The sequence below is a fragment of the Carcharodon carcharias genome, chromosome 3 (genome assembly GCF_017639515.1).
Source record: "Carcharodon carcharias isolate sCarCar2 chromosome 3, sCarCar2.pri, whole genome shotgun sequence".
NCBI lineage: Eukaryota > Metazoa > Chordata > Chondrichthyes > Lamniformes > Lamnidae > Carcharodon > Carcharodon carcharias.
In genome coordinates this window covers 159948844-159972687 of record NC_054469.1, presented here as the reverse complement: position 1 = coordinate 159972687, position 23844 = coordinate 159948844, and the positions used below count along the sequence as shown (strand labels likewise).

The following is a 23844-nucleotide window of genomic DNA, read 5'->3' as shown; positions in this document are numbered from 1 at the left end:
TAACTGTTTTTCAGATTGGGTGCTCCTTGTGAGGAGCAGTCCTTCCAGGTAACATTTTTCAAGAATTGATGAGACTGCAGGATTTAATTTTTCCATGCATTTATTTTATTCATTCAAGGGATGTGGGCTTCACTGACCAGGCCAGCATTTATTGCCCATCCCTAATTGCCCTTGAGAAAGTGGTGGCGGTGTAGTCCATGTGGTGTAGGTACACCCACAGTGCTGTTAGGGAGGGAGTTCCAGGATTTTGACCCAGTGACAGTGAAGGATCAGCGATATATTTCCAAGTCAGGATGGTGAGTGGCATGGAAGGGAACTTCTAGGTGGTGGTGTTCCCATCTGTCTGCTGCTCTTGTCCTTCTTGATGGTAATAGTCGTGTGTTTGGAAGGTGCTATCTAAGAAGCCTTTGTGAATTAACGCAGTGCTTCTTGTAGATGGTACACACTGCTGCTACTGTTCATTGGTGGTGGAGGAAGTGAATGTTTGTGAATGTGGTGCCAATCAAGCGGGCTGCTTTGTCCTGGATGATGTCAAGCTTCTTGAATGTTGTTGGAGCTGCACTTATCCACGCAAGTGGAGAGTATTCCATCACACGCCCGCCTGTGTCTTGAAGATTGTGAGCAGGCTTTGGGAAGTCAGGAGGTTAGTTACTCACCACAGGATTCCTAGCCTCTGACTTGCTGTTGTAGCCACAGTATTTATATGGCTGGTCCAGTTCAGTTTCTGGTCAGTGGTAACTCCAAGAGGTTGATAGTGGGGGATTCAGCAATGGTAATGCCATTGAATGTCAAGTGGCGATGGTTAGATTCTCTCTTGTTGGAAATGGTCATTGCCTGGAACTTGTGTGGCACAAATGTTACTTGCCACTTGTCAGGGTAATTAATAGGAAACTAAGGAAAACCATCAATTAGCAGCACAACCAAAGGATTAATCTTGGTATCTTTTGTTTTCAATATTTATAAATGATTTCAATGAAACTATTGGAGGAGAAACTGCGGTCTGTAGATCCCAGTCTTAAGTTGCTATACAGCCTCCTAGTATACAAAAACGGCATCCATTCACTTCCAGCAAGATCTGCACCAGATGTCATCTTGATAAAGAGATTTGTATGCATGCACCTAATGACCACCAGCAACAGACAGAGTAGGCAGATTATGACATCAATCATTGTGCAACACTAATATGATGCCACACTGCCATTTTTGAATGTCACAGGCTGAATTTTACTGGCTCCTGGGAAGCTGCTGGAAGGCTGGTAAAATTACAGGAGACACATTAGATTTACTTCTCAATGCAGTCCTGTTGTTGAGCTTTTTAGATACAGCAGGACCAGAGGCAGGCAGGCTGCACTTTCCAAGGTAAGGGCAGCCAATTTCCATATTTAAAGGCCCAATTGGCTGCCATTTCACAGCGCCCATGGCAGGCCAACCCTCTGTGGCGTGAGGAGGCCACTAGCTAAATTGAGTGTCTTCCCAGCAGTGAAGGGAAGGAAGGTTTATGTAAAAAAGAGGGGGCTGCGGACAGGGATCTCAGTCCCCGGCTTCAGACTGTACCATTTTGGCCTGGGCAGCAGGAGCTAAAAGGCAACTAAAAGGACACTGGCAGAGTGGCAGGAGTGGGAATATGAATGCTGTCATCCTGACACAGGACAGCAGGTTCATGCTCCATAGTGCCATTGCCACTAGCCTAGGATGGTACTGCAGCAATCCTACTGATTTGTTTGAGAACAGATTGATGGACTGCTGTGATGCCCTGGAAGCCCCTTTAAACATTGTACCCAGAGCCCTGATGAGCAGTCTAGCTTACACTGTTTGTCCTGCATAAGAAGTTCTGACATCAGCTATCAGCTTCTGCATCTCGATGGGTTCCACAGATGTATTGATGCAGGTTGTCTGTTGATGCCTGTTCCATGTTTAAAAAAATGGTTTCCAGGTTCTGCTCAAAGACCTGCACCAAGTTGATGACATTGAGCATAAGCTTTTTGATAGGCTGTCCAGTACACCAAGTCTTTGGTTACACACACCCATCAACATTATTTTGTGTCTGGCCAAAAAAAATCCTCTTCTGAGTCCCTTGCAACATAACTTGTGTTTGACCTCATCGGCTGCTGAGGTGGCACTTGTGCTATTATTAACCACAGCCCTGGTACTGCACACTTGTGCCCAGTGACTCACCATGTTCAGATGCCCCCTTTACCTTCATCTTTAATAAACACACAGTGCCAGTATGTGAGCTAGTGGCTGGAAAAGGTTGTATGATAGTGTCTCTTCATCTTCACTGCCTTATTCCACTTCCTTCACTAGCTGGGAAGGCTCTAGTTCTTAGGTATCTGAAATGAAAAAGGATCAAGTGTTGGGTTATGATAAGGAGGATAAAGTAAAATGTGCATGCTAACATCATCTACAGTTTCTATGTCAGAAGAGATTGAGGATGGGGGAGAAATGGGATAAGAAAAGGAGGATTAGGTATGCAGATCCCTCATCATTGATTGCTTCAGTCCTGCCTGTGGCAGTGGCCTCAGTGATGCTCCTTCCCATGGTGACCAACACTGTCTCCGCCACGAGGGCCAAATGTGCATTCGTGCTTGTCCTCCTTTCGTTCTTTGCCATTGCCTCTTATGTTCCACCCTCTGCTAAAAGCAAGAGGAAAGTGTGTTGATGAGTAATCTATAATCTGTTTGGCTGATATGTCTGTCATGGTTAAATAGCTGCCAGTGAATGTGAGCTGCAAGTTTTGGGTGTGAGGCTTGCTGGGTGTGAGTGTTAATTGTGTGAGGGTAAGCTGAAGTATATGAATTTTAGGGTTAAGTAATGATTCATAGAGATTGCTGGAAGGCCGGTGATGGCGGTGTGATGAACAGAGCAGTGGATGAGGCTAGTGTTGCAGTTGGTAGGATATGCCTTTTGAAGACGAACTCAATAACTTGTGTGAGATCATTAAACTTCTTCCTGCACAGCATTCATGTCCTTGCAACATTAACTTTCCTTCCATAACCCTCCCCCCCGGTTCCTTCTGCAGTTCCCCCGGCTCCATTGTCCCGCTCCCCTCAGCTTCTTCCAAAGCACCCCACGGGACAGGAGTTTGGCCCTTGCAAACTGTCAGGAAGGTCCGGGCTCTGGAGACAGAGACAGAGTGGGAAAGGAAAATGACAGAGAGAGAGAGAGAGAGAGACAATGGGAAAGGAGAGAGAGAAATGGACAGCAGAAAAGGAGAGGGAGAGAGAGAGAAAGAGACAGACAGAATGGGAAAGGGGAGACAGAGAAAGACAGAGTGGGAAAGGAAAACAAGCAAGAAGTTGAGGTGAGTTTCAGGAGTGCTGTGGGTGAGACACGAAGCTGTGTTACTCAGGACTTGTTTAGGCAATTTAGTGTTATTTTAATTTCAATGTATATAGTACTTCTGTTATATTCAGTGATTTATTTTACTTTGCAAGTTGTTCCAGCTAGGAGTGCACAGTATGTATATGTATGGTACAGTATTGGTTTTTCAGACAAGAAATGTCCAAAGGAACTTAACTCTGGCTTTAACATTGACTCCTATGGGAACCCATGATTCATTTAAAGTTACGACTTTCAGGAATGCAACCACAACTTACAGTGAGGGCTTATTGTATTGTTAAAGGTGGAATGGGGAGGAGGAGATCTGTGGCTCAGTGGATAGCGCCTCTTCCTCTGAGTCAGAAGCTCTGGGTTCAATTCTGGATTTGTACTTGATGCAGAGTGGTGCCCCTGAAGCTATAACTACGTCTCCCTCTGAAACAGAGATAGATGCCTACTATTCCATGCAGACTATGGCTTATTACAGATGAACAAATGGAAGGAGCAGAGAGAGAGGTTTAAGGTGATGGATGGAAGGAGATAAGAAGCCATGGGGTTATCCTTGTTGGGATGATTTGATAGGAGTGGACATTTGTGGCAAAAGGAGGGTGAGCCCTCAAAGAATTTGATGTGGTTCAGCGAAATCTGGTGATGGATGACTAAGCTATTTGTCTCCTGGATACATAGGTACAATTATTTTTTGCTTTACCTTTGTGCCACATGGACTGCAGTGGTTCATGAAGACAGCTCACCGTCACCTTATCAAGGGAAATTAGAGATGGGCAATAAATGCTGGCCCAGCCAGCAATGCCTACATCTCTTGAAAGAATAAACAAAAGATGGGTCCCACGTTAAGTCGAATTTTGTGCTTCTTCTAAATGGTCCCTGACTTGTGTGAAGTGCTTGGCTGCTGCACTTCAATAGGTACTTGTGGGCTTTAAAGTGGTCTTACAGCAGCTAATTCCTTGAAAGGACCTGTTGTAGACTGTACCTCTTGTACTGATGCATGAACAGCCTGGATCTGCGTCCTCTGGTAGCAGACCTCATTATTGAGACCCGCATAATTGGCAGAAAGCATCAGGGGTGGGGCAGGACAGTTAAAGACTTAAACATGGGAATGTGTGCCCAGTACACCACACACTCACCAACCCCCATTTTACAGCAACAGATGTCAGGTGTCCGAGTGTCCCACTGTGGAGAGGTCAATACTTCATTAATATATGTAAATAAGGCTCCTACAGTGCAATTGGGAGCCCGACTTAAAATTCACGGCTGCTGCCAATGTTTTCAGAGTTGGGAAATCTGACAGTGAAAGGGAATTACTGGTTCTGAGAGATTTGGGCTATTTCCAGCAAGCCAACGGTCTGGAGGAGCAGGGATGCTCCCGTCAGCCTCTCAAGGAAACTGTCAGCCACCTCCCTGACACACATGGTTTCTCTTTCCCCACTGACCTTCCCAACCACTCCAGCCTCACTGACCCTTTTCAGCCCTGATGTCTGATCCCTTTCCCATCTCCTTGCGACAATGGCCAATCTCTTTCCCACACAAGCCACATTGACCATTGGGGCTTGGGAGTTGAAAAGTTGACCAATCTCTTAGCTTCCTTATTCCCCATCCTATCTCAACCATCCCTATTGATCGCCTAGGACCATCCCCAAGAGTCCCGTGTTGTGATCTCGTGCCGCTGGTTCTCCCTCCTAGCTGCCAGCCAGGCTGTCAATTTGGTCAACTGTTGGGCAGAAAACTGAACAGAAAAGTAATAATGAGGTCCTGCCTTTAAGATCAACAGGACCTCCACATCCAGGTTCTTCGACCATTTTCAGTTTCCACCATACCCTCACAGAATCCCTTAGATATCAAGACCAAAGTCTTCTGGGAATTGAAAAAGTAAACTAGCATGTAGTTTATGTTTCAATAAATGAAAATGACTATTCTGCATAATTTATAGCAGCTCATATTCATGACAATTTTGTCTCATTCAATCTTGTAACATGAATCATGAGCTGTGTTCTGTGTTAAAAGAAAGGATGCATTTAAACTTTTCAGTTAGGAAAATTATAAATATATGATTTGCATTGAATATCTGGTTGGTTTCTCTCCTGTCAATTAGTAGATTAATATCAGGTTAATGGGGAATGAGTTCATTCCTGGCCTGTATTTTCATGTCAGAGGCGGGAATCAGGATGCAGGACTAATCCCATTGGGCTGCCAGGAAATAGGAATTTCCTGGTGGAAGGCCCCACTTTGCACTGGAGGTGGGTCTGCCATCTCAATCGGCAAACCTGAGGTGGGAACCAAAGTGGAATGGCCCCAGAGGGGCCCGCTGAAAGCCCTGTCTCAGCCGTCATATTTTTCAAGAGTTCCAATGATCCCTTTTAAGTGTTAGCAACATGTCTCAGCCTCAGTTGCTGGCATTTAAAAGGCAGATATGAGAATCGATGCCTGCCCAAAATTTCATCCTTTTATGATATTGTCCTGCTGCCTCTATCTCTCCCTTACTGACTTCCCACAACAGTCATTTGCCTCCATTGCCACTCTAAAGCCCCTAACAATCCTCTAACTTACCTTTCAAGAAGTTTCCTGGCCTTCTGTCCTGCCTGCATGACCATTCCTGCTGTTGTATGATATGCTTGCATGTCATTTTAAAGTAAAGGTGCTCGGTAGAGCAAGGTTAACTTGGGACGGTATGATGCATAGAATCACATGGTAATGGATTAAGAGAACAATCTCGAGAGAACATTCTGGAACCAGCCTCCAAAGAGGTAACAGCACCATGAATGACAATAACCTAGGAACTGTAAATAGTTAAAGACTAACAATAAATGGTTCACGTTTAAATATACAAGTCTCAAGATCACATCCTTGAGACATCTGAAGAACCAATATTACAACACCTGCCTCTTCTCATTTGGTGGGGTCATGGTGGGCCTCTGAAGCCCACCCAGCTCAGTGAAAGTCCTGAAATATCTTGACCTTGGGCGTATTGATAGCGGTGGGCATTCCTCCTGCCCCGCAAAATGGCCACTGCCGGAAATTAAGGTGGGACTTCCATCCACGTCGCTTGGCTGTCCTGCCTCTATTTGATCCCATTTTGGGACTACAAAATCCAGGCCCCCAGTGTTGATATATATGAATTATGATATTTGAACTGGTTTCAACTTAGTGGCCTAGACTAGAATGAGCTGGGCATAAGGAACAATCACTGAATGTGAATGGGCAAGACCTAATTTATCTGAGACCAATGAGCTGTGGGCATCTGCTGAGCAACCCCAGATGGCTCACCAATGAAGAGGTTTTGACTTTCAGGCTGCTGCATCACCAGCAGCATCCCTCAAATAAATTGTTTAAGTGGAACAGAGATGCCAACCCCATGGTCTTATAAATCAAGAAATAAACTCTTAAAAATAAGAGGTTTGGTATAAAAATAACATGTTGCATTTTTTTTTAACATAAATCAATAGTACATTGAGGTTTTTAAACTCATTAGTGACTTATTTAATCTCTAATGGGTCAGAACTCCTTACAAAACCTACATTACTGCATCTGAAAATGCTTTACAAAAATTTTTTATTCTACATATTATCATTTGTATATTCTGTCTCAACAGGCAGAGCGTCATGTTGAGCAGTCTTGTATCTCTGGTTTGTGGAGTTGGTGAATGAGGCATGTTTCTGGGTAATATCTTATTTTGATTGATTATCCAAAATCTTCCTGAAATTGGGCAGAGAGATTATTTGCAAGGTAAATTAGTCCTTTCGCACATGCATACCCATTTGGGACTGAAAATGTGCACTCGATCAGTCACAGCTGCACTGTGCCTGGAGTCTGGAGAGTTGACTGCAGGGGAAATAGGAGGTGAACCCTGCCGAAGAATGTTGCCTTAACCGAGCCTGAGCCTCAAGCTGTCTTGCTTTGCCTGCCAGGCCTATGCACATGCTTGGAAACTGAAGCCCAGCAGTACAACTATTAGAAAATATATGCTTTTCTACACTAAGAGAATCAAGGTATTATGGGGATGGGGTGGGCAAGTGGAGTTGAGATACAAGATATTCTCCTTTAAAGCAGAGAAGACTAAGAGAGAATTTGATAATGTGAAAATAAAAGGTTTAGAGTGAGTAAAGAGAAACTGTTTCCAATAACTGAAAGATTGATAACCAGTGGGCAAAAATTTCAGGTGATTGACAAAAGAATCAGAAGCAACATGAGGAAAACCCTTTTTACACTACAAGTAGTTGGGATCTGTAAATCACTGCATGATAAGTTGGGGGATACAGATGCAATAGTAAAGGGAATTGGATAAATACTTGAAGGAGAAAAAAATGCAGGGATATATGGAAAGTAGGGACGTTGGACTAATTAGATTGTTCCTCAAAAGAGCTGGTGCAGACTTAATGGTCTGAAAAGCCTACTTAAGTGCTGTACTGTTCTGTGAATCCATGGCCAGGATTTTTAGGATGGCGGGGTTGCCCTTCCCGCCATCTGAAGAATTGATGGAGAAGAATCGCCGTTATTGTCTGCCCCATTCCATTAACCCTCCAACAAGGGTTAATTAGCTGGAGATGGAACTTCCACCCCTCACTTGGGAGGAAGTCGCGCTTCAGAGAGCTGCCAGCCATTCTGACACCACCCCCCGCCCCTGCAAAATCACAAGTGAGGCAGGTTTGATTGTGATATCAAGTCTCTTGTGACAAATTTGCAAGAGTTCGCGTTGCTTGGGGAAGGGATTGCAACCAGAAGACAAAGGGCGGAATTTTTCACTCCCATTGACAGTGGGTGTGTTTGGTGGCGTGATGGACAATATGGCGAGAAGGCCAAAAATCAGTTTTACACTATCGTGAAACCAGTTTACGTTAGTGACGGGCCACTTTTCCCACCGTCACCCATCGGAAACCTAATTTCAATTTTTGGAATCTCATTGTAAGCACTGCTCACCGGAATCATCCCCCAGGCTGGATCATCCGGGAATTTTGTCATAATTGCATGCCGATGTGTTTCATAACTATACATAGGCAATGTGCACTGGTGAGCTGCACTTCACCTGGGACCTAGAGATTTGTTTGTCTACCTTGCTTTGGGCAGCACTCACGCTCATCAGTGCCAGACTTTGCAGGCAGCACCAGATCACTTTTAAAGGGGCTCACAGGCAGGTGTCTACCAACCAGACCAAAGCAGGGGTGGCTTTTCAATGACTATAGTGCCAGAACTTGCTCGGGGAAGGAGGAGAAATGGCCTCAGGCAAGGGAAGAAGCTGCAGGGCAAGGGCTGTACTGGGGAAGGGGGATAACCCAGGGTGTGCGTTGGAGCACATGTTGATCTTGCAAGTGGCCTCAAGATGGTGAGGGCTGAGGAGGTAGTTTCCAGAGGAGATGAGGCCAGATGGAGATGTGAGAGTGAGGGTGACAGAGTGAGTGGCAATGTCCCTTGAGCTGACAATGAGTGAGATGCCAGTGAATGTGTGATGGCCTTGTGAGCGTATGAGCTTAGAGTGATGAGATGGTTGCCTTACCCTCGTGGCAATGATGAGATCATTCATCCTTTTTCTGCACTGGATGGCCAACTTCTTGTGTGCAGCATTGGCACTGACCACCTCTGCCACTGCCTCCCAAGCCAAAGTGGGGATACTGTAGCCAGAGAATGGGTAGAAGACCCATGGGCAGGACTCTGCAGCATCCAAAAGGTGTTCCAGGGATGTGTCACTGAATCAAGGGGCTGCTCTCTACTTAGCTTTTGGGGCTATGTCTTCACTGGAGCAATCCTGGGCCGCAAGCATTTGAGAAGTGTGCGTGCGTAGCTGCAGTTTAAATACGGTGCCTGGATTGAGGAAGTGATGAGGTAATGACTTGGCGGGCAAATTGAAGACCGCCCACCAGCGAGACAGCATGTTTCCTTTGACTGAATAACTTATGAGGCAGGAAGGGGATGACATGGCACAAAAATCCACCATTGCAGCCAATGGACAAAACATCATTTTCATGCCCATTACCGCACTTAGTGCAATTCTGGGATGATTCCGCCCAAAGAGTGATCTGTGTTATATAAGGGTCTGGCATTGAAAGGGTTAAAGTAGCACTGGGTACAGTACTGCCACAGTGTGATGTAAAGCAAGACGTGACCCAAGTCTAGAGGGCAGTCAATGGCGATTTCTGCTGCAGTGTGTAGTTTTATTTCTGCCTTCTGCTTGAGCCATCTTGTACTGGCAGAAGAGGTAAGCGTGGAGACAGCTCCTAGCTTAAATCTTATACTCTTTATACGTATATTGTTACTAGTAGTTAATAAACACTTACTGTTAAACTATACAAGACTCAGAAGCTCTTTATGAGACCTACTGAATTACACACATCATCTTATAACGTGGTGGCAGCATTTGGAACAACCCAGAATCTCTCAAAAATAGGAGAAGACATTTAAAATCTGGAAGTTTGAAAAAACAGCATTCTGAAATGGTTAAAAGCACTAGAAGCAAAGCCACATAAGGAGATCACCAGAGAAAAGCTCCAAAGCAGGATGGGAAGCAGAAGGCAGAAATAAAATTCCACACTGAAGCAGAAAACATCATCGAATCCTGTGGAAGTCCAGCTTCAATACCCAAAGAGTGCAGAGTCAGAACAGTTAGCAGGGGTGAGCTAAAAAATATAAGTTCTTGGCCAGAACAAGTTTAAAAAAGCTTTTAGGTCAACAGCAGTCAGATTGCCATTTTAAAAAGCGCCGCAAACAGCACTGGGTTCCAAATAGGCACCTAACTATGTGGTGGCCAAGCTCGCTCCAAATGAAAAAAAAATGAAAGTAAATAACAAATAATCAGCAATTAAAAGTCCCAGAAAGAGCTGGGAATCAACAGTTTCATGACCCAAAAACATTTAGATACTGTGGGGAAGACTCAGAAAGGTTGATTCAGGGAGTAACTGCTGAGAATTTTGAAACATAGAAATCGTAAACACCATCACTGCAGGAGCGTGCCAAACCTGACGAGCGCAGGAAAGTTAATTGAGAGGCATACAGCAGTGCCATCTTAGATTTCCTAACAACATTTAAAGCTATATACACATTTAAAATTTAATGACCATGGGTCAAAAATCTACCTTACCAGACCAGTTTGGGTTCATGCAAGGGCCAAACCTAATGCAGAATTGGGCATCCTGGAATAATTTTTTTTTTTAAATTACTTGAGTACATCAGGCCTAAGTAGGAAATCAGAAGAAGTCCAAGCCAATATGTTTTTAAACTTATTTGGTGAACTTACTGATGAAGTAATCCGAATGCAGTGCATTGATGGATCCTCAACCAGCTTTGATGAAATTTTAAAAGCCTTTGACAAATACTTTAACCTTCCACTTGTGGAGTGCGCAGAGCTTAAAAAGAGGGATAGAAAACCATTATTAAAGCTACGAAAATGTGCAAGACAATTCCCAAGCAAACGACACGATGGCACCAGAGAGGCAGAGAACATTCCGAAGTCTCAAAAATAAATATTTTTGAAAAGCCCGACACATTATACAAACTGCAACAGCAGGTGGCAGTGCTGAACCACCTGATTATAATTGAAGGCAGGGTAATAGAGAGTTCCAAACTGCAGGCAGATAAAGAAAGGATGATGGTTTACATTTTTAATGCATTTCTGCTCCATCCAGCTCCAAAGTCAGATAAGTATTTTTTTTAAAACTTAAAACTTTTTGGTGATGGCCTCAAGCGGGTCCTTTAAAGGCACTGGGTAGGCTACATATAGACCTGATTTTCACGATGTGGCTGGCCCTGCACCAGTTGTGTTTGGATCAGATCATTCATCCTCTATCTGCATCAGATGGCCAACTTCTTCTGTGCAGCATTGGCACTGATCACCACTGCCACCACCTCCCAAGCCAGATTGGTGATGTTGCTTCACCTCCTGTGGCCAGTGATGGGGTAGAGGATATTACAGGGAGCCTCCATGGCATCTTAAAGGCACTGGAAGGATACATTACTAAATCAGAGGACTGCAGTCTTCTTGCCTTCCCGGACTATGTCTTCTTTGCAGCAGTCCTGGGCTTGAATCACCAAGAGATGTGTGCGTGAATGCAAGTTAAGTGTAGCGCCTGGCGTGATGAAATAGCGAGGTGATGGTGTAGCAGGTGAATTGGGTCCTGCCTGCCATTGAAACAGCGTGTTTCCTGGGAATGCATCATTAATAAAGTGGGAGTGGGCGTGAAAAGCCGCCAATGCAGCTGGCTGGTAAAACGTTTTTCCTGCCCTCTCCCACACTTAGTGCAAATCTGTGACGATTCTGCCCATTGTTAGTTTGACACAGACTGTAGTGCAGTTTTGAGTGATGTGATACTTTGTATGCTTATGTATACATATGCATGAACATTTTGTTTCTAAATCATACTGGAATAGTATAGCAATATAACACTGTATTTCCACCCATAATGAGCGGATGCTTCCTGCCCACCATTTTTGGAAACATAAGTGATTGAGAAATGATTGCATTGCCATCAAATTTTTAGTCCACTCTGTCAGTGGTTGCAATAAAGGTGGAATTATTCTTATTTGTTCCACATATTTATTGTTTACCGGGCATTACAATGGGAATTGATATACTAGAAAATTAATTCAAAATTTTGAATAAAACTGTAAAGAACCAACATAGGATATTGATTTGTGTCAGATCAAACAGTTTTGGATGCACAACATCATTAACAGCCACATGAAAAAGATAACCTTGATTTGATGTTAAGTCATAGAATGTAATATCATATTCTCAGTACATAAGTCTGTTTGGTGCAGTTTCTGTGTTAAGATGAAAGATGGCTGTTGAAGCAAATACTTACCGGCCTTTCCATTGTTGAATTTTATAAGTACATCAAAAATGTTCCAAGTGGAGGGAAAGATCAAAAGTGATGTGAAAGAAGAAAGCAAATGTGCTTTTTCAAACAAAATATTATTATCCATTCAATACTGAAATGATTAGAATGTGATCCAAGTTACATAAAAGAGCAAATTTAGATTGCTAAATCATTCATAGTATGGAGGCCTTATGGCACAGTGGGTGGTGTTCCTGCCTCTGAGCCAGAAGCTCCGGGTTCGAGTCCCACCCCAGGATTTGATGGCCAAGGAAGGTGTGTTTGTAATGTGGCCAAGCAAGTTGAATATCAACCTGCAAATCCTTCTAGCACATACCAATGGCAGGCGATAAGAGCAGGAGAGATTCCTGTCGAGCCATGTGATGGAAAGAAAGAATGTTGGAGCCTCTACCATCCCTATCCATAGCTCCAGATTACAACATGCATATTAAAAATACATGTTGCCACAAGAACTCAGGCTCGCTGAATGAACTAACATCTAAACCATTCGCAATATTTTACTTGAATGTTACAGTGCACGTAGAGACCGATAACCTTTTAAAAAGAAAGGAATCCTCACCATGCCAATAGAAAGAAAACCACTGGAAAAGATTTCACTTTAAAAATTTTGCTATAACAAGCCAACTAAAATCAACATAATTCAAACATTAATTAACAGGCCAAGGATATTTCAAACAAAGAGGCAAATTTCACTTTAAACAGTCGACACAACAAAGGTAAACCTCACGTATTTGTAAACATTCACATCACTTCCCACATAAATGGAGAACCGCATGCAATCTCACAGTCTTTCCAACTTGTAGGATCTCTCACTTCCCACTCAATTGTTTCAGCCCTTGAATTAGATTCACCAGCAGCCGTATTCCATCCAAAGTCCCGGACAAGGTTACTACCACCAATGCGCATGTTTATGAACATTCTCTCACTCGTGACATGACAATGCTGATAGCATTAGATCCCCAGGGATTCCCTTCTCTGTTCTGGTGTACTCTGACAACATGAAACAGCAGCAATGGTCTTGCCCAATCCACAATTCCATATCCCTCCTGTCTTCAGTTCTGCCCTTTCCAACTGTATAATGCATACAATAAAATAGTCCCTACTCTATTCTCAGAGACTTACTTTACCACAAGGATCTGTTTGAAAACTACCAAACTCCATTCAGAGAGAACCTTGCTTCTTTCCTCTCACATAAATTCTCAGTGTGTTCTGAACTGCTAAGTTGAAAACACTGACTGAAACCTAACCCACTGCAATTAGCTTTCTATTTACCCTTTTCTTCCTGGCTGTTCATCCCCATGGCAACCTCAGGTCACATGGGAATTTCTTGGAACCTAATGATGTCATAATCAGAAAACCAATTAACTCTCTTTCAGAATACTTCTCAGTTCCCATTGGTCTCAAAGGTGTCATTGCACAAAAAGCACATACAGCAAATAGGTCATTAGAAATTCCACCTCCCCCCCCACCCACCCCCCGGCCCCACACACACACACGTACGCACACACACCTCAAAAGAGAAAAGCTTTGACTGAATTTTGGATCTTTTCACAACCCTTTCAAAATACAATGCCTTTTAAAATAATGAACGCCTGAACAACTATCTTATTACACACTGTACTGATGATGTTTTCCCTTTTCACATTTTACAATTACACATATTATATTGGTAATATTGTAAGGCTTAACCCATAACAGAACCAATCAAATGTAACAGTTAGGTTTTAAAGGTCAACCTGCTTGAATTCTTAGAACCTCTCAGATTTCCCTTTAACTTCGGAGTTTCAGTAGCCTCAGCAGACTTTCTCTAAACCATTGGATGTAGCAACAGTCACCCCCAGCCAAGTCATTTCCCAATAAAAATTACACCTCTTCCATAAGTAATTAGGAATGACTCCCACGGTGACAAGACCATTAATGTAGTCACATTTTAAATTAACCTTATACAAAGGAAAGGGTAAACAATTTCCAACAATACCCTGTATCAAGACGTCTTTACTCAGTGACCTTTTTGTGTAGAGTTTAATATCATCTGCCACCATCAGTGACTATACTGCTCCTGTATCTCTAAAGATAACAATCAACTTGCTTGCCTCACCAAACAAAACTGGGGACACTTCACCCTTAAGACAAAAAAGCTTCTATAATTTCCGGCACCTTGATTTACTCAATCAGTAAACACAGGTGAACTTATCAGCTGGTCATAATCTTAACTCCCTTAGGACAGTATTCTCTTGAAGATCACTGTCCATTCGTACTAATGCTACAGGCTTGCTTTTCCATTTCCAATATTTAGCCTTTACATGTCCTTGTTTATGAAGAAAATAACAGGTTAGTCCCTCAAATCAAATTTACCCTCGGGACTTTCGCTTTTACTAACTGAGGAATGCATGTGTCTTTACCTTTGCCATATTTCTCACCAGAACCAGCACTCTTCTCACTATCTCTCCAATTCCTCTGTGAGTTTCCAAACTGGGGCCTATTACTAATATACTTGTGGGTCAATTCGTAATCATCTGCCATTTCTGCAGCATCCATTATTTTACAAACGTTACGTTCATCTTGTTGGGACCTTATTCCCAAAGGAATATTATTTTTTAATTCTTCCACCAGAATCTTTTCCCTAAGTCCCTCAAAGCCTTATTCAACCATTATCAATAGGCAGCACCTATCAAACACCATTTCCTTCTCTCTAGAAAATTCCACAAATGTTTGACTTTATGTTCTTTTCAAATTTCTACATTTCTGTCTGTACGCTTCTGGTACTAACTCATAAGCATTGAGGCCAGAATTGTTTATTTTGTCATAGTCACCTGTTGCTCTCCTGAAAGAGATAAGTACACCTCAAAGCTTTTCCCATGAAAACACTCTGTGGGAGTCCAATCTCCATTTGGCCATTTCAGTTTTGTGGCAACTTTCTCAATTGACACAAAATGCAACTCTACCCCTTCCTCACTAGAGTTAGGTACCAAGTGATTATTTTTTGCCAAATCAGAAGGCATTGGCTCTAGACCACCCGCATCTAAAATCAGAAACTTACCTGCTCTGGTGGGGTGCCCATTGTGCCGTTGAACCAATGTTCAGCTGTGCACATTGAATTGAGGGCATTAACTCGAACAGCGATTTCCAAAATGGCAGATTCCATCATCAGATTCCAACTGACATCACAATCTGCCTTTTCTGCATATTTCCAGTGCACACACATAATGCCTATGTTAATGCCCTCACCCAAATGGTATTCAGCATGGACCACTTCAGGAAGGTGCAGAAGCACAGCAGTTGCCATTTTGATGCTGTAACAGCACCTATAGTCCTGAAATTACCATCGCTAGGGAGCATAATTTTGCCACCTCTGTTTCTATTCACATGAGTTAAGCAAAAGAGATGAGAAAATATAACATGATAACGTTTTAATTTGTATTTTTTCTTCCTTGTCTTTCCAAAGGAACGCCTGTTACTGTCATTGCTTCCTGCACATATTGCCATGGAGATGAAGGCTGAAATCATCCAGCGATTACAAGGACCTAAGTCTGGTCATTGCCAACTAGAAAATACAAATAACTTTCACAATTTGTATGTGAAGAGGCACACAAATGTGAGGTACTTTCATTTTTTTCTTAAAAGTGTGAGAGATGTAAGAAAAACATGTATTGACAATAATATTGTACTCTTATGTAACAAGGAACACTTCATAAAATTATTCAGTCATTCCAGTTGCTGATGATTATTTTTCACATGTTTTCTGCCTGTACACTTCATGCATTAAATCATGAAACTTGAAAATAGCAAACTTTAGAATATCATAATCCAAACTATTATCAAGATTAAAATAATGATATGCAGAGAGCATTTTTCTGCTTTGTCATTTTGAGAGTTGGCTGGCCCATTTATTTTAGCTCCAATTACGGTTAACAGGTCAGATGCTAGGATGAAGCTATCAGTATCAGCTCTCTTTATATAATTTGAAATAAGATTTGACTTAATAAAATGGTGGTTTTGGAATTCATCCACCCAGTTTAAACAAGCATGTTACCATAGGACACCGATGCCTGTTTCTCTGTCAGTTCAAGAGAGCAGTGCTGTTTTTTTCCTCCCATTTGTTGCCTTTGAATTTCGTCCTTCCCCACTATTCTCACAATCTATAATCTTCATTCATCAATGCAAGCCCCACTGTGTTGCCCTTGTTCTGGTTGTTCTTCCCATTTATATTTTCTCTCTTCCTGTCTGGATTGTTCTCCTACCTTGATTTTCTCTTTGGTCACAAACCTGCCTAGTTCAGTGTTACCTTTTTAAGTGTCATAGCTTCTGTTTCATTCACTTTAAAACTTTAAACATGTAGAGGTAGCAATTTGGTCACTACACAGACTACATCCATTTCCTATGGCTGCCTCGGTGATAGCAATGATGAACGCCGTATGTGTCTACAGCACTGCCTGACACCGGGGAATCAATGTAAGTCTGCATAATGTGAATGAATTTCGGAACCCTAACCCTTTATCATCAGTCTACTCCATATCCCAAGGAGCTACTGCCAACTGTTGCTAATTTGGGTCTACCTTAGATACCTTCTAAAATTCAGTGAAGTCAGTTTCTCTCGTAAGTGGATCCCATGCCCATTATGTGCTGGAGTAGACTCATGCTGCTGTATATGTAATTATACAACAGCATAACATGGAATAGTGTTAACCTTTTCTGATCTGCACCATATTTTGTAACTTTTACATATGTCCTCATGCGCCTTTCTAATTTATTCAATGATAATACCTGCCAAGATAAAGCTAAGTATGAATCATTAGGATGTTTTATTTCACAGCAAGTGAACATATAGAGCAGTAATTATAATCAGATCCATTGAATTCAATCAGTGCAATGTATCTGCTCAATAATATAATGATGATTGTTGTCCTTCAAGTTCAAAGAAGATGATGGATGTGCAGATTCATCAACAATGAACAAGGAGATGGTTATGTAGTCCCAGTCTCGATGTAGAGAGTCAGAAACAGTTGGAGCATTGGAACTTATATGTTGTGACATGGTCAGATGCTGCTCCATGACGTTGTTCACAGGCAGCACTGAGACGTTGATATCGATCCTTTTCAAAAGTGGTAGAAGCCCTGTGGATCAGAGCTCTCCAGCAAGTTCCTGTTTGCGCTGATTCTTCCAGCTGATTATACTTGATGCCACAGCACTTCAGATTTCCCTTGAGCATGTCTTTGTAGTGCTTAAAAACAAAAAAACTGCGGATGCTGGAAATCCAAAACAAAAACAGATTTACCTGGAAAAACTCAGCAGGTCTGGCAGCACTGGCGGAGAAGAAAAGAGTTGACGTTTCGAGTCCTCATGACCCTTCGACAGAACTGAGTGAATCCAAGAAAGGGGTGAAATATAAGCTGGTTTAAGGTGTGTCGGGGGTTGGGGGGGGAGCGGTTGGGTGGGGGGAGAGAAGTGGAGGGGGTTGGTGTGGTTGTAGGGACAAACAAGCAGTGATAGAAGCAGATCATCAAAAGATGTCACAGACAGTAGAACAAAAGAACACATAGGTGTTAAAGTTGGTGATATTATCTAAACGAATGTGCTAATTAAGAATGGATGGTAGGGCACTCAAGGTATAGCTCTAGTGGGGGTGGGGAGAGCATAAAAGATTTAAAAATATTTAAAAATAATGGAAATAGGTGGGAAAAGAAAAATCTATATAATTTATTGGAAAAAAACAAAAGGAAGGGGGAAGAAACAGAAAGGGGGTGGGGATGGAGGAGGGAGCTCAAGAGCTAAAGTTGTTGAATTCAATATTCAGTCCGGAAGGCTGTAAAGTGCCTAGTCGGAAGATGAGGTGTTGTTCCTCCAGTTTGCGTTGGGCTTCACTGGAACAATGCAGCAAGCCAAGGACAGACATGTGGGCAAGAGAGCTGAGTTTTTCCAGGTAATTCTGTCTTTGTAGTGCTTGCCTGGCTGACCTTGGTTTCTTTTGCCAGACGCTAGCTTTCTATACAGCAGCTATCTCAGAATGCGATGGGTCCTCCATTCTAATTACATGCCCTACCCAGCACAGCTGGGCTGTCAGGAGTATTGCCTCAATACATGCTGTCAGGGCTCGGTCCAGAGTAATATTATATAGAATATTAGAATAATATTACATTAATGAGCATTCTGAACATTCCTTCATCACTGGTGTATCTTGGGATCCACCTTGTGGTCAGTAAGCCAAGATAAAGTAGATGCATCTGCCCATTCAGTGGCAGATCTAGGGTCCGAAGATAGTTCCCAACCTAGGTTTTGGTCTGGATTTCAAAGATTTCAGCCTATTGTTCAGTCTCCTTTACAAGGTAGGAACTGATTGACCCTTCCAAAATGGCTAGCATGGAAGGAAAAATCAGGAATTCCTTCCATGAAGGTATTAGGAGGCATAACTATTTCCATGACCAAATTCTGATACATTTCAATTAGGGACAGGGGAAAGAGGCAAACCTGAGCTCCTTTATTTTCATAAGAAGATAGGAAAGAGGAGTTTTTATAATTATGAATAACTTTAAAAAAAAGAGAACCACAGATATGGATATCCATTCACATGACTGTCAGAGTGCAGAATGTCAGATCCAGTGAGGGTTCCTTCACAGAGGAGTTGCAGAATTCCCTTAAAGTTGATGGTGATGCAGCAAGATAAGGTTGGCATACAGAGACTTGGGCCAGGAATTTATGGATGTGGCGAGCCATTTAAATCTCCATTCAGTTCAGTGGGATCGTAATATCTCACTGGGCAGGAGGGGCTATAAAATCCTGGCCTTGACCTGTTCAGCAGGCAATGGCAGGAATCTTCCAGAGAAACAGGCTTTGAGGAAGCTTAGACTTGATGCAGGCTGTTGGTCAGCCTGGAATCCTGCTGTGGTCTTTGCTGGCTGGAGGTTAAACAGCAGACTGAGTTGCGAGTCTAGGAATGTAACACGAAAACTTTCCGAAGGCCAGAAGCTTAGGTCATGTTTTGTTGCCCATTAATGAGCCAGTTTCAGGCTAACAAGCAGTTTCTATGCCTCTGTGCAAAATCCATTGTTCAGCTTAGGAGATATATGATGGCTATTACTTCCTCTGCAAGTATAAGTTTTGATGGCTCTCCCTTTGTTGTAGGACCACGTTGGGAAGACAAATCGGTTGCTGGTCCCTAGTTTCATTGATTGTAATGTGTCCTCACAATGAGAGGTGTGAGATTCCAAAAGGATGAGGGTTGAGCTTTTGTCCTGTAACTACTGTTGGAAATATCCATAAACCATAACCAACTTGTGAATCATGTGATCTGTAGCAGCCATCTTTTGGTTCAGCAAGGTTCAATTTTTAAATAACCAAAAAGGTAAGGTTTTATTTAAACAGTTTGTGATCTCTTTCATGCCTTAGGAATATGACAAAGTTTGTGTTATGTGAAGTTTTGCACCCTGAGCACTTGTGCTCAAAGGTGAGATATTTCTATTAGTAGTGCCACTAGAAACAGTTCAACTGAAGTAGAACACCCTCCTGGGGCTGTGTGCTGCACCGTTAGCCACTTTCAGAGCAATCTGCATAGCACATCAACTTAGGAATTCCCTGCATGCACCAGAAGGAACTGAATTCACCTTTACATCACACAGCCCAGCTGGCTGATTTGAAGGCCTATTTTCTAAATTCGGAGCACACAGCTCAATTAGATTAATTGACTTGCCACTAGCAAATCGTCAAGATTTCAGCTGCAAAATGAGCACCCCACTCATATTAGTTAAAGAGTCAGGTACCCACCTTGCAGGTAAGGGGATTTTGAAGAACATTTGGAAGTACTGTGGAGTGTTTCTGGAGGTGTTGTGGTTGGTTCCTGGATTAGGCAATCTTACTGCATCCTCAAAGAGAGGTCAGAGGAGTAGTTGTGTAGCTTTTATGTGGATAAGTCTTAATCACACAACAGGTATGGAGGCTGCATTTGCATTGCTTCTGGGTCTGCAGCATGACAGGGAGATGGAATAGAGGCTACAGAGAGGGCAAGCCCTGCATGATGTCCTCTGCTGAGTTGGAATCAGAATCAGCTACGTGCCTCTTGACAGAGACAGGAGGGTGTCTGCCAGGTTAATCAATTCACCCAGCATTTTGGAATGCAGATTAGCATTCTCCTGTGTGTCACTCCACTGAGGCTCTCATCTTTGTCCTCTGACGCAGAACTCATTTGTGACTTCACTCTTCAGGGAGCTGGCACACAAATCATCCTTTCTGCCTGTCCTGGATAGACCTGTAAGCATGAAACCATCTCTCTGTTCTGCTTGTTAAGAATTACAGCAAAAGCCTCCTGTAATGTGCACGTCAGTTAACAGGGGCAGACTGCCTTTAAGAGCAGAAAGCTGGCTGCAGCACATGCTATCACCAAGTGGTACTCTGCTCCCTGCTGAGTGCAGGGAACGCAGGTGCATGCAGCTGGCAGCCAGTTGTGTGGCAGATGCTCAGTCCTAGGCTAAAATTACGGAAATGAGATGGCAGCACTACATTTGTGTGTTGCCTACCTCTACTGGCACTTGTATGGGCATTTCATTCATCACCCCCTTCAAATTCCTGAATAACAACACAATCTAATTTTTATCCCAAGATTTCTCCTTTCAATAGAACTGGGACCAAAAGTATGGGTGGAATTTAGAGCTGAATAATCTGTTTAGTTATATTTGTATAGTTGCATTTTTGTGTAAAGTTAAAGCCATTTATGATCTTTTATGTGACATTCAATGTTGAGTAGTCCATGTTCGAGGTTTAAATGATACTTTATACTATTGGACCCCTGTGACATTGTAGTGACGCTCCTGTTTCTCTCCCTGTCTCTCCGATTGAGCATATGTCGCTGTCTTTTTCTTCATTACCTCCTTTCATTTGGGTAGGAGGTGGTGAATGACATGGCACGGTGAGACTGCATGTGTGCAATCATCTCCGGACAAGCGAGTTGTCAATTTCAATATGTTAATCATTCAATTTGAGCATTATTAATATGGATTTTGCCGATTAACTTTGACTCTATGAGTTTCCCTGGCCTCCTGGAACTCATTAGTGAAAGGAAGGCCAGAAAACAGCAGCAGTTGAGGGGGTGAAGTCATAATGGAAATATACCATTAAATACTCGGTACTCACAGCTGCCTTCTTACCTGCTTGTGTGAGGAGGTTTGTTTGCAAGAAGTGCCAATTAGTTAATGTACATACTTTGGAGGTCTCATTTCAGAGGTCTGATCTATGAGAACAGTATGAGTGCTGATTACATTGTGTTACTGCTAACCTCAGATGAGGATCAAGGTGACAACCAGCTGCCCATCAGTAGCAGCGGGAGCAGAAGGGTATGCACCAACAGGTGTGCACAATAAGCACCAATCTGCCACTGGTAGAACTGCAGCCCTGCAGGAGTGAGGGAATCAACACATAGGTGGAGCTCGCAGGAGGCTAAAGGTAGCACATTGGTTGTGCAAGCAGTGAGTAAACTTCCCTAGGCATGTCGGGACACCAGTGCCTGAGGCTTGGTATTACGTTAGGTACAGGCAGATATTTGTAGCCTGCTGGAATAAGATCTGCCTTATCTTGGCAGGTAATCTTGTGTACCTGTGAGAAACCAGCCAGAGCCGCAAGCTGAATGCTCACTCCTTGTGATTGGCCTCATCACAGATAAAATTCAAAACGATGTCAGATAGCAGCAAGATCTGCTGCCATCTGGACTTGGTAGCCACACTTTACCAGTTGCTGCCAAAGTCACCATCTCCCTCAACTGTGTTGCATGTGGATCCTTTAAGGTGTTTGCAAGAGACATTTGCAGGATCTCTCAGAAGGCACATGAATGCTTAAGAAACGTGACTGCTCAATTATTTGCCACAATGGGCAATTATGAAAAGGAAAGACTTGCATTTGTATCGTGCATTCATGACCACAGCATGTCCCAATGCACTTTACAACCAATGAAGTACTTTTGAAGTGTGGTCACTGTTATAATGTAGAAAATGTGACAGCCAATTTGTGGACAGCAAGCTCCCCACAAACAGCAAAGTGATCATGACTAGATCATTTGTTCTGTGATTTTGATTGAGGGTTAAGTATTGGCCAGGCCACCAGGAATAACTCCCCTGCTCTTCTTTGAAATAGACCTCCACTGCTTTTCTTAGAAATAGTGCCATGGAATTTTTTACACCCACCTGAGAGCCAGATGTAGTTTCATCCAAAAGATGGCACCTCTGTAAGTGCAGGACTCCTTCAGCGTCCTATTGGAGTGTCAGCCTAGACTTCTGTGCTCAAGTCCTGAAATAGAACTTGAACCCACACCTTTGTGACTCGAGAAGCGAGACTGGTGCCATCTGAGCCACAGCTGTCATTGTTGTGAATTTTATCAGTGATGAGGCCAATCGCAAGGAGTGGCACTTGATTTGCAGCTCTGGCTGGCTTCCCTCTGTGCAAGGCATCATTGACAGTACACGTGACAATTAAGGTATCCATGGATCACCCAGAAGTGTTTGTCAAATGCAAGGGCTTCCAGATCATCAATGTACAGCTGGTGTGCAATCATAGTTGACACTAAGGCTCATATATGAATAGTTCCTATTTGGTTGAGATATTAGAGGATGACCAGTGCAACTAACATTAGTGCCACACAGATGCCAGGCAAAGACCATCTCCAACAAGAGATAACTGAACCATCTCCCCACGACATTAATGGGCATTCCCATCACTGAATCCCCGACCATCAACATCACAGGGGGATACCATTGACCAGAAGCTTAATTGAAACAGCTGTAGTAATCCTCTGGCTACAGGAGCAGGTCAGAAGCAGGTCTGTGTAACTCAGCTCCTGGCACCCCTAAGTCTTTCCATCAATAGAAGGCACAAGCCAGGAATGTGATGGAATATATTCCATTTGACTGGATGAGCTCAAGTCCAGCGATTCTCAAGAAAAAGTTCAACATCATCCCAGACAAAGCATCCTCTTTCATTGGCACCAAATCCACCACCTTAAACATTCCGATCCTTCACCACCAAGACATTGTGGCAACCATCATTGCTTCTTCAAATATGCTTCCCAAATGCACAACCTCTACCACTGAGAAGAAAAGGGGCAGTGGGCATGTAGAACCACCACCACCTGCAAGCTCCCCTCCAAGTCACTCACCATACTAACTTGGAAATATGCTGCTGTTGGGCCAAAATTCTGGACTTGTCTACAGCATTTTGGTATACCTACATGCATGTAGCACAACAGTTGAAAAAGATGTCGCACCACCACCTTCTCAAGGCCAGTTAAGAATGGGCAATAAATGCTACTCTTGCCTGTGATCTCCACACTACATGAATATTTTTTTAAAAATGGTGCGCATCTCCATTGTGGAGATGCACACATGGAAATATTAATAATGTAAATATAGCAATTTTAATAAAGTGACAAGGTTTAAAATGCTGCATAGCTTCCACTAAATTTGAGCTTGCACACATCAGAATGGATAGATAGCAGAAAAATGAGACCGTATAACACTATAAGTAAGGACAGCAACTACTATGGGTAACACAGCAAATATTTGTGTGGAAATCAGTTTGGAGTATTCCATGTTCCTCGAATGAGCAAGAATAGCCTATTCTGAAAAATTCACTCAGACAGAACATCATAAACAATTATGGAAAGGGAAACCTGTGTGCCCACCCACAAAAAAGAAATTTCCCTCTTATGGTAAAT

General features: G+C 42.8%; 1 protein-coding gene across 1 annotated transcript in view; it reads left to right on the top strand.

Moving 5' to 3' along the window:
- The window catches only part of LOC121276246 (adenylate cyclase type 2-like), a 504535-nt gene that overhangs the window by 244066 nt on the left and 236625 nt on the right, over positions 1-23844 (top strand). The window contains exon 5 of the mRNA XM_041184445.1: positions 15601-15755. Within this exon, the coding sequence (XP_041040379.1) occupies positions 15601-15755 (155 nt within the window). The remainder of the gene's footprint in view (positions 1-15600; positions 15756-23844) is intronic.